General features: G+C 42.8%; 1 protein-coding gene across 2 annotated transcripts in view; it reads right to left on the reverse strand.

The window, feature by feature from the left end:
• SSBP3 (single stranded DNA binding protein 3) overlaps positions 1-12,070 on the reverse strand; it is a 131,878-nt gene that overhangs the window by 92,599 nt on the left and 27,209 nt on the right. For both annotated transcript variants that reach the window (XM_068239007.1, XM_068239006.1), the window contains exon 4: positions 9,390-9,474. In XM_068239007.1, coding sequence (XP_068095108.1) covers positions 9,390-9,474 — 85 coding nt within the window. The remainder of the gene's footprint in view (positions 1-9,389; positions 9,475-12,070) is intronic.

The following is a 12,070-nucleotide window of genomic DNA, read 5'->3' on the forward strand; positions in this document are numbered from 1 at the left end:
CCAGGAGAAAACATTTGCTCTGGTGGGATAATTCCACACAATAAAAATCCTCAGTGGCAGGGCAGGACCACATACTAATTTACAGCAATATATAATTATAGTTAGGAAGTGTTCCTGATGTTGAAACCAGGAAAATTACTGTAAAAGTGTACCCACTAAATGATTTACTGCATTCTACTATATGTCACTATAGGGACTCTTTAAATTATCTTCTATTAGGAAGCATTTGGAATGGCTGTGTTCATCTATATAGATAAAGCAAGAGCTGAAAACGACTGAGCTCTTAAACCCACCCAGCTATGGTAAATAAGGTGCCTATAAGCCCAACGTTCAGACAATTCAGCATAATAAACAGCCTAGGCTAAGTCTCACTGGGAGGGCAGAGCTACATACCAATATACAGTAATATGTAGCTATAGGAATTGTTTCCGATGCTGAAACCAGGAAAATTACCATAAAAGTGGGTATCCTGAATAAAGGACTGCATTTTTCTTTGTCACTACAGGGCCTCTTTAATGTGGCCAGAGATATTTGATGTGGGCTGAACATGCCAGGAGGATCCCAAGGCCTGAGGCATCACCCTGGGAAATGGTAAACATTTACACTGGCCCTGGCCAAGCACAGATGTTCAGCTGAGAGCAGGGGGAGGAGACTGGCTTCAGATGATCACAGCACCATTATCTGGTCAGGGGATCAAATCCAGTCATATCAGGTGACTAATCTCAAGTGTATGGAGATGCAGGAATGGCAGATGGAGGGTCTACAGTCAGATAATGGCTCCCTGGGATGTTGTCATCCATCAAGCTTCACTTCCTTCGCCCACCACAGGAATACACATGTACGCCTGTATGTGCCAAGCGCACACGGTCATAGCTCCGTTACCCCTGCACTTGCAGCCGCTGAAAGAGATTGGGCTGTACACATCCCGCTGCCCTTAGAAGTGTACAGTATAGTTAAAGAGGAACTTCAGCCTAAACAAACATACTGTCATTAAGTAACATTACTTATGTTATTTAAGATAGATAGGTAATATAATCTCTTACCCACCCTGTTTTAAAAGAACAGGCAAATGTTTGATTTCATGATGGCAGCCATCTTTTTGGTTGTAATGAGGTGACAGGGAGTATGACGCACAGTTCCAACTGTCCTGTGTCCTGATCACCCCTCCCAGTTGCTTAGCAACGTGAACAACAACATAGCAAATCCCATAATGCTCTGCACAGCATCAGTGAAAAAAGCCCGAGCTTTTTTTCTTTGGTGGGTGGAGCTTAGATAAAAATACAGCAAAAAATGATGCTTTGGTAAGAAAAACAAAGTTCTGATGCCGTGAAACTGTTAAAGAAACACCAAGCCTTTTCAGTTCTGCTGAGTAGATTTTTAGTCCGGAGGTTCACTTTAAGCTTCCCATACACCACTCTATATTGCGGGCCGATCAACCTTCTAATTTGATAAGTTTACTGAATTTATTAATTTATTGTATTTATAAAGCTCCAACATATTACGCAGCACATCAGAAGAGAATCAGTTCAGCAACATGGCCACTCGATCGATCAGCCAGGATTGATCGATAATGCTGGCAAAATTTTGGTTGTAGCGGCGTTCAATATTGTGACAACTAACAAACCTCTAGCGGGTGTCCCCTCGATTGTATAAGTCTCTACCCTCCCCCCCCCCCCCCCCCCTCCTTCCCATGCAGTTTTTCGGGCCCACCTATCCACTGCTAGGACATCTGGCCTCCTTCGGTGTCTGTAGCAAATGTGATTGCCCATTCAACGTGAGCGAATCAAAAACTAGCTGGCGGCGGGAGATAGGAGGATTGGCGAACCACTGCAAGGGCACGGGACTGCTGCGGGGGCTGATAGAGGACCCAGGTGAGTAAAACTAATTTTATTTTGTTAGGGTTAAGTGCCTCTTTAACACTGAGGACAGGGCCCGGGGGGATGGGACACAACTTATATCTTCCCACCCCGTGCTGCCTCACCCCCCACTGACCTCTTCGTCACTGTCAATGGCACAATCATTCACCCAACCACACAAGCCCCGCTGCCTGGGTGTCACCCTGGACTCTGCTCTCTCCTTCACCTCCCACATCCAAACCGTAGCTAGGGCCTGCTATTTCCACCTACGCAACATCTCCAAGATTCGGCCTTTCCTGACCCCAGACACTGCCAAACTCCTTGTCCATGCCCTCATCATCTCCCGCCTGGACTACTGCAACTCACTCCTGTCCGGCCTCCCTCAAAACCGCATAGCCCCCCTACAATCCATCATGAACGCAGCAGCCAGACTCATCTACTCCCCCCACCGCTCTGACTCCCCTATGCAAATCCCTTCATTGGCTTCCAATTCACTTCAGAATTAGCTTCAAGGTCCTATGTTTGGCCTACAAATCCTTACACAAGTCCTGCCCAAGCTACATCTCTGACCTGGTTAGCAGATATACACCTGGCCGCCCACTTCGCTCCTCCAACAACCTCCTCTTAACCACCCCACGCATCTTGCACTCCCATGCACAACTGCAGGACTTCACTAGAGCTGCCCCACATCCTGTGGAACTCTCTCCCACTGCCCATCAGGCTCGCTCCCACCTTCAACACCTTCAAAAAAGCACTCAAAACTCACTTTCAAGGAGGCCTACATCAAATCCACACTGCCCTAATCTTTTCTGCCAAAAACTTCTTGCTGCACTACCTCCTTTTGTGTCACCAACCCCTCCCTCTAGATTGTAAGCCTTTGGCAGGGCCCTCTCCCCTTGTGTATCATACTTGACTGTGTGCACTTTACCCAGAATTTGGAACTGGTAATTTTTTACCACTACCATTCCAGTTTATGATCTGGCATTGTACTACTCTCTGCATTGTGTGGTGTATCTTTTTGCTATTACCTGTATTGTTGTATCTATTGTCTATTACCTGTATTGTTCTGTCACCTTATTTATTGTACAGCGCTGCGTAATATGTTGGCGCTATATAAATCTAATAAATAATAATAATAATAATAATTTAGAGGTCATCCCGAGGACGATTTGCAAGAGATTTCAGATCTATTGGACATCGCTATGCAGTGTGTGGAAGGGTAAGAGATCTATCTAATAGTCAATCTGGCGATACAGCGAGGAGAAGCCAAACATCGAAAACCTGTACAAGTTCTAAACTTTCACCAAAAACTATAATTTGGGGTGAGGAAAATCTAAGGTAGTAGCTCAACTCTTCTCCACTCTTGTAGAGATGTCCTTATTGCCTGTCCTGACACAAAATGATGAGAATTCTCACAGATGACGAGGACAACAATAAATGGGTCTGACTAGTGTTTACCACACAATCCAAAACAAAAGATCAAAATTCTTGCTAAAGCTGGACATTTGGATGTGGACTCATCGAGGTCTACCACCAAGGTATTTCAAGATCCGATTTAAGGGCTTCAGATTACAGTCTATATATTTGATTTGTTTCCACGTTTTTTAGGCAATTTTTCTTTCAAGCCACCATCTCACTAGACTGTGGTAGAATTTAATCAGAAACCTCCTAATACTACCAATCAAGTGTCCAGGCACCTCGCTTCTGATCAACATACCACATCAATGAACTCCAGGTCCAGCCCCGCTGGAGAGACTGAGGGCTCCAGAACCAAGCTAAGAGGTCACAGGCCTGACCTCACTACGGGAAGGAAGACAGAAGTTGGCAGCTTCTGCAATGCCTGGATCAAATTACAGAATCAATGTGTTCCCATTCAATCCTTGCTCGAAGGCCACCAGGTCTTATGCAAACGGGACATGGGTTGATCAAATAGCAGAACAGTTCACTATGACGCAGGCGCCAGAGATAATCTGCCCGACTCCCGACTGCCTGTACCCATGATACTTGGCTGCAACAGATGATATTGGTTGTTTTGACCAATGATCTGCTGCAATAAGAGCTTTCATTATCGCCGGAAAACAATTTTCTGGGCAAAAAAATCCAATGCGCTTTCTGCCCAAATATTGTGGAGAGTGTGACCAGGCCAAGTTTGTCAACTGAAAATTGGCTGAGAACGTACATGCTATGTAGGTCAGCGGTGGACAAATTAATATGGAAGCCAATCTATCCAATCCAAAAGAAAACGGGACATTTTTAGAAGATGGCTTCAATGACAACAATTAAAGCAAAACTGAAGGCAAACTGAAAAAGGTTACTCAGCCATGTAGAGGGGAAGACAGAGCCCCTAAAAGTTACTCAGCTACTAGAGAGGAAGGCTCTGGATCCCATAGAGCTCTCTCTGGTCCTCTCTCCATGACCTTGTTCCACTGCTGCCCCCTCCTCCCACCTACTAGGTTTTTGACCAACTGGATGAAGATGCTTTTGGCATCTTTGTGAACTCTTTGGCAGTACTTACGTTCCTGAGTACTTCTGATGAGTGGATCCCTTGTGCACTCGTGCATGCTTAGTACAATGCCCTAGTCTTCGTATGCACCCAGGAATGAAAGTGGCACTAGAATTGGCCTAAAGAAGTGGTCCAAGACCCACGAAATGCTTTACAGTGCATAATAAATTTTATTATTACATGAAACTGTCATTATTGAAGTATGCCACCTCCCCTCATTTATTTCATTTGTTTTTAACCTAGTTTTATATACCTCTGGGCACCGCTTATCCCCCCCCCCCCCCCGCTGCTTTTCACCCTCCTTAAGGGCTCGTTCACACTTTCCTGCTCAGTGCAAAATGCTAGCGGTTTTTAAAAACCGCTAGCCCATGTAAGCCTATGGCCGTGTTCCCACTGCCGCGTTTGTGGGTAGCGTTAACCGCAAACGCGTTACATGCAGCGTTTTGCCGGCGATTTGCGATTAACATGCATAGCACCGCTAATCGCAATCGCTCCCAAAACGCTGCAGTGTCCAGTGATTCTTCCACGTTGATTGCAGAAAAAATGTGGCCCAGTCACACTTAGTACCACTTATATCTTTGAAAGCAGCCACGTACAACATTTTCAGCCACGTACAACACTTTCTGCACACCCAAGTGGGGGTTGGGTTTGTGCGTCTCTGTCTGCATCAAGCAGTTGGTTGCCCCCTATGCAACCTACCTTTGTGAGTACCCTCTTTTCATTACCATGCCTTCTTTCATTTTGTGACATATTCCACTATTGGGGATCCTGTTATCTCTGTGCTGTCAAGTCATCCTACCTTTCATATATAACAGTAACACAGCCTACACCGTCATAACAGCAGTTCATATTACAGAGAAAAAAATCCTAGTGTTCTACGCAACAGTACCATATAACAGCGCTACATAACAGTGCTACACCCCCCAGTGAGGCATAACAATGGTACATCCTACATGGCTATATAACTGTGACAGAGCTGTAGAAAAGGGCTGCATTCCAAAATACTATAAGACAGTGGCCTCAATTCACGGAGCATTATCAAACGTTTATCAAACACTATCAAACGATTGATAATTTACCTCAAGGGTAAAATCTCATTTTAAATTCACTGAGGTGTTATATATTTATCGAATGTTTTACTGATAAAACGTTCAATAAATATATAACACCTTAGTGAATTCAAAATGAGATTTTACCCATGAGGTAAATTATCAAACGTTTGATAAAGTGTTTGATAAACGTTTGATAATGCTCCGTGAATTGAGGCCACTGTCAACATAAAACGCTATATAAGTGACACATATTTAAAGTGGACCCAAATTCAAGATACAAGATTTCAGAAATAAAATCTATTTTCTAAATTATAATAATAAATATCAGCACTTTTTCAGCTGTATGATGACAAATATAAAATATTTTACATTTATTGGAGGAACCCCTCCCTTCCTTTCAGATTGCCGGGACAAAATCCCGTGGTGGTGGAGATAAACAAAATCGAAACCCAGGCTGCTACTGATGATGTCACAGAGGAGGTGATCTCAGCTTGTATGAGATTTCACATGGACGACGCCCCTGTGAGGGAGGGCAGCTGATGACAAGCACGCCCATGATCTAAAACCTTCTACTAAGCTCAGAAGTAATGGCTGCCACCTGTATAACCCTAGTTATGAAAAGAGAAGGGTGAAAGGCATGCACTGAAATGCTCATAGGCTTGAAGGAGTGTTTATTTATCTTTGTATGTGTCAGAGTGGTGCAACTAAATATCTTGAATTAAGAAAATGTTTGGTTTAGGTCCGCTTTAAGTGATAACAGTTCTACATTCTGAACACCACTGACCTTTCTGCACATATCAAGCACGAATCGTATTAACCAGGGCTGTGGAGTCGGAGTCGATGAGTAGGAGCATTTTTTGGGTACCTGGGGTCGGAGGTTTCATAAACTGAGAAGTTGGAATTGGATGATTCTTGTACCGACTCCACAGTCCTGGTACAAACGTTACAAAGATCTCCAATATAGGATCTCAGGAAATATCAACATATTCAAATCTACTACCTCACTATTACATTAGGAGAGAAGTACTTATCAATTTTGCCTTTCGATTCCTGGCAGATACAATCTTTCTGATGGAATCTGACAAAAGACATTCCCACATCAAACCAAATTATATACAGTTTTAATCTAAAATTGGTCAGAACTATAGATCGGACTGGATGGAAAATTTCCATCAATAGTGGGCGGGGCAGGAATGGTGGTCAATGGCTGGGCAATAGTCTCACGCTAGGTACACACGTTGCGTTTTTGCGGTCAATAGATGCGTTCGATTGATCATTTCCATCATCTGCGATATTACTTTTGATCGATTTCTAATGGAAGTGAATGGAAATTGATAAGAGAATTGAGTGGGAAATAGAGCGGAAAAACGAATCAAAAATCGATCGAACAGGAAATCGACCCCAAAAAAATGCATCGTGTGTACCCAGCTTTACACAGCACTGAACAGTATAATGCTGCAGTTTGATCGACTTTCGGTACATTTTGCCAGAAACAACCAAAACTGTCCCCAATTATCAATGAACAATACCAGCAGATAAGTAACATTTACATACATAATAACACATCTATCAGAGGAGCATGAGCCAAGACATCAGTTCTGAGCCAATGCGGACAACGAACCTACAGCCATCAGAAGAAGACTTCTATGACCAACATGAGCTCCTCAGGCTTTTGAGGCAATAAGTCATTGGCATCCAAACACAGCAAAGTGGCACCATTACATTGAGATAAGCTTGGGGGTTCTGCCACGGCCATGCTGAAGGTCTTTCCTTCATCTGGCAGAACCTCCGATCTCACTTATCTACAGCAGGGATGTCAAACTCCAGTCCTTTACAACCCAGGCCCTCACACATTTTGGCACAGCTCAAAGGAAATGATGGGACTAAATACGGAAGGGTTCATTATACAGAACACATATCTCCATTTCTCTCCATCCTGAACTCTGGCATGTACAATGGCCTCAATTCACTAAGCTTATCTCCTGTCTTTAATAACTCTTCTAGAGTTGTTACCATGGTGATAAGGCATGTAGTATTCAGGAAACATTTTACCTCAGGCAAGCCTAAAGTTAACTCTTCTGTCTTTAAATTAACTCTCCAATCCTTAAAATAACTCCAGAGTTAAAGACAGGCTGTTAATTAACTGCATGTGAAAATAACTACAGAGGAGGTAAATTAACTACAGAGGAGGTAACTTAAGGAATGAAGAGGTAAGATAACTCTCTCACGTGTGGAGGTAAGTTTTCTCTTGCTTTATTATCTCTAGCATGATCTTAGTGAATTGAGGCCAATGGCTCTTGAAGACTGGAGTTCAACACATTGGCCTCAATTCACTAAGATCATGCTAGAGATAATAAAGCAAGAGAAAACTTACCTCCACACGTGAGAGAGTTATCTTACCTCTTCATTCCTTAAGTTACCTCTCCTGTAGTTAATTTACCTGCTCTGTAGTTAATTTACCTCCTCTGTAGTTATTTTCACACGCAGTTAATTAGCAGCCTGTCTTTAACTCTGGAGTTATTTTAAGGATTGGAGAGTTAATTTAAAGACAGAAGAGTTAACTTTAGGCTTGCCTGAGGTAAAATGTTTCCTGAATACTACATGCCTTATCACCATGGTAACAACTCTAGAAGAGTTATTAAAGACAGGAGATAAGCTTAGTGAATTGAGGCCATTGGATTTACAACGTGATAACCCATTATGAGCAGTTTCGTGCATTTGACACAATCTAAATCTAGTCATTTAAAATTTATGGTTAACAAAATCACACCACTGTGTGCAAAGAAAGTCACCCAATGACCACCTAAATCAAAAACTAACAGCAACAGTCTACCGGAAATAAGATGAGACGTGCTGAACATTTTCAGATGGCAGTAATAAGCTGTACAGACCATTACCAAGCATGTCTGATCTGATATTGTACTGCTCCTAAACAGAGATAATTGGTTTAAAGTTAAATAAAACTCAATTTCATCTGAGGTCTTAAGCGTTAAACACTACATAAAAATAAAACGAAAAAAAATATATCAATGATTTTGAAGTTACTGGAAGGGTTAATTTTCAAAGCTCTATTTTACTAGTAAGCTAATGGATAAGAAGGGGTGGGGTGGCAGGGGGAATAACAAAACTACTACTTTGTTTGCACAGCAATTATTTAATTACAAGACAACCTGATACTTTGTCCTGCCATGGGCAATCTTATCAATTAGCTTCAGTGAAGAGGAAATATGCCTTTGAACTATAGTCAAGTCAAGTATTTTTATGCCTTCTATTACCTTTTTTACAGTGTTCAATTTAATAGGAGTTTCATACAACTTTAAAATTCTCATGTACTTGGTAAACAACATTTTACAGAACCAGCCCAGATTTCTGGGATGACTTATATACCCCAAATTGATGCAAAGTGTATGCAGCTTGGCAATGTACCAGTCAAAATGCAGAGTATCGCCATTTAATTGGTCTATTTCCAAGCTCAATAACATTAGTAGACTTGTTGCCTCCGCTCTGAATCTTTATCATCTCGCCGACCATCGCTGTTGGAAGCCATTGTGCAATTTACAGACACATGCAGCAAGAACAGACCATCACCGGTAAGGCCGAGACTACATTTTAGTTGGCCGAAGGTGCTCCTAAAATTTGTAAATTCTTACACATGCATAGGACAGTTACAGAAATGGGGGGAAACCGCCAATCAGCTACTACAATTGTTCTTCAAAAACTTTTTATAGATTACCGATTTATAATATCCCAGCATGTTTCATCACACTAAACATCAGTTCCAATAGACATAAAGATGCAGCAATCTCTACGACACACCTCTGTGCACCGATCGCATGGAGCCCACCAACAGCACCAACCAGTCTAGTAGACAATTCTGAGACCAAACAACAACCTGCTGAGCAAACACTGGCCGGCCCGCGCCCACCGGGCCAAATACCATCCCAATAAAGAGCCGAGTACAGAGCGCAGGATACTCACATAGTCATGGAAAGCTTTTGCCTCGCTTGAGTGTTCACAGGTATCTCTCCTCTCGGGAGCGGCACAGTACAAATCCCAGAATACACTGCAACAGACACATGGAACAGTTATACAGGATAATGCTCAGGCCATACAAGTGTCCACAATTCACACCGACGATCAGGGACTGAACTGATAGGTAAAGTGTTTAAAGGATACCCGAACTGACAAGTGACATGATGAGAGAGACATGTGTATGTACAGTGCCTAGCACACAAATAACTAGGCTGTGTTCCCTCTTTTTTTTTTTTTCTCTGCCTGAAAGAGTTAAATATCAGGTATGTAAGTGGCTGACTCAGTCCTGACTCAGACAGGAAGTGACTACAGTGTGACCCTTACTGTTAAGAAATTCCAACTATAAAACACTTTCCTAGCAGAAAATGGCTTCTGAGAGCAAAAAAAAGGTAAAAAAGGGGATTTTTTATCAGTGAGGTCACTTCCTGTCTGAGTCAGGACTGAGTCAGCCACTTGCATACCTAATATTTAACTCTTTCAGGCAGAGAAAGAAAAAAAAAAGAAGGAACACAGCATAGTTATTTGTGTGCTAGGCACTGTACATACACAGGTCTATGTCATGTCACATGTCAGTTCAGGTATCCTTTAAAAAAGCAGGCACATCCATACTATCTCAGGAAAAATATAATAATTGTATTATCTATGCATCATAAAGGGGAAAAAAACAACTAATAAACACTTTTTCTCAATTTCCATCCATTATAGTGTTAAAGGATACCCGAGGTGACATGTTACATGATGAGACAGACATGTGTATGTACAGTGCCTAGCACACAACTATGTTGTGTTCCTTTTTTTCTTTCTCTGTCTGAAAGAGTTAAATATCAAGTATGTAAGTGGCTGACTCAGTCCTGACTCAGACAGGAAGTGACTACAGTGTGACCCTCACTGATAAGAAATTACAGCTATAAAACTCTTTCCTAGCAGAAAATAACTTCTGAGAGCAGGAAAGAGATACAAAGGGTCAACAATAGTTCATAGATTTTAGCTCTAGCATACGTCAATGAATGTGTCATTGAGCAAAAACAATAAAACAGTGAAAGCTTAAAAAGTAGATTTAAATATAAAATAAAACTGTGGAATATCTTAAAAAGTCATTTTTAGGAGAAGGAGGATAGATGCAATTATTTCATTAGTTTATTTTCACCTCGGGTGTCCTTTAAAGTAAACAATGCCACCGTAAATAAAAACACACACATTTTATTTTCTGGTTTATCCTGGTTATCCCAACATTTAAATTATACCCCTAGTGCTAGTAATATATTATTTGGGCGGGGTGCTCACGAACACTATAAGAAAATAAAACAATTTTAATAAAATTTTATTTATAACCACCATTACTAGCAGTAATGGTGATCATTGAGGGACTGGCGGAAGACTTATTGGTCAAGGGAGCACATAATCCCATGGGATGATCACTGCAACCACAAAGGATCACACAATCCCTTTGACCTATCACTGCTGAAGTGCATGTAATCGTTACAGGAAGTCATGTACTTCCTGTATGCCTCGAGAATGATCGCTGGCTGTAACAGCAATCCTTCTCACTAAAGAGGCACTGATTGGCTCAGGGGACACAAGTCCCCTTTCAACAATCCCTCCCATCTCTGGGACCATCGGGATTGCGCACGCGTGTGTCAGCTGGCAGAATGCACAGACGCGACGCTAACCTCCATGCAGCTCTAGCGATAGAGGCTGAGGACGTGGCTCTCATGTCTATGCGGCTGAAGCGGTTAAAGCACACCTGAAGTGAGAGTGATATGGAGGCTGCCATATTGATTTCATTTTAGAATTGAAACCAGGGTGGGTAAAGTGATCACTAGGGCTGCGTATAATTCTGCGTTTGATGCCATTTTTTACATAGATTGGACCAATCAATGCTGCATTTTATTTGGTCTGTTTCCAAACTGGACAAAATAAGTATCTCATTAGCCAGTAATTACTCCTCTGGTGTAAAGCCTGTTAATCACTACATGAGCTTAGCGGCAATGGCAGTGCGCCCTCAATTTGCAAAATCATGGAAGTGCCACGATGTCACCACAATTCCCGCAGCAAAAATTGTAGCCACTGATTCGCACATTGCACCCCGAATTCTGGGAGCAGCATTTTGCAGTCGCAACACTGCTAGTGGGACCACCCCATAGGGATCCACTGGCATAGCGCTGTGAGCGCTGCTCAAGAGCTCCTAGTGGCTCCCAAGCCTAAAGGGAAATATCGGAATAGCTTAAACCTCCAGACTAGAAATCTACTCCGCAGCACTGAAAAGGCTTAGCGTTTCTTTAAAGAGAACCCGAGGTGGGATTTTATTATGCTAGTGGGGCACAGAGGCTGGTTGTGCACACTAAGACCAGCCTCTGTTGCCCCATGCTGTGCCTCCAAGACCCCCCTGTGCGCCGCTATACCCCCCGCACTGCTGGCGACATGCAGCGTGTCACCAGCACAATGTTTACCTAAGCGCTGTCTGTCAGCGCCGCTCCCCCGCCTCGGCGCTACCCGCCACGTCACTTCCCTCCAATCAGCGGGAGGGAAGGGACACAGGCGGGTAGCGCCGATGCGGAGGAGCGGCGCTGACAGACAGCGCTTAGGTAAACATTGTGCTGGCGACACGCTGCGTGTCACCAGCACTG

Source organism: Hyperolius riggenbachi, chromosome 6 (genome assembly GCF_040937935.1).
Source record: "Hyperolius riggenbachi isolate aHypRig1 chromosome 6, aHypRig1.pri, whole genome shotgun sequence".
In the NCBI taxonomy this organism is placed as follows: domain Eukaryota; kingdom Metazoa; phylum Chordata; class Amphibia; order Anura; family Hyperoliidae; genus Hyperolius; species Hyperolius riggenbachi.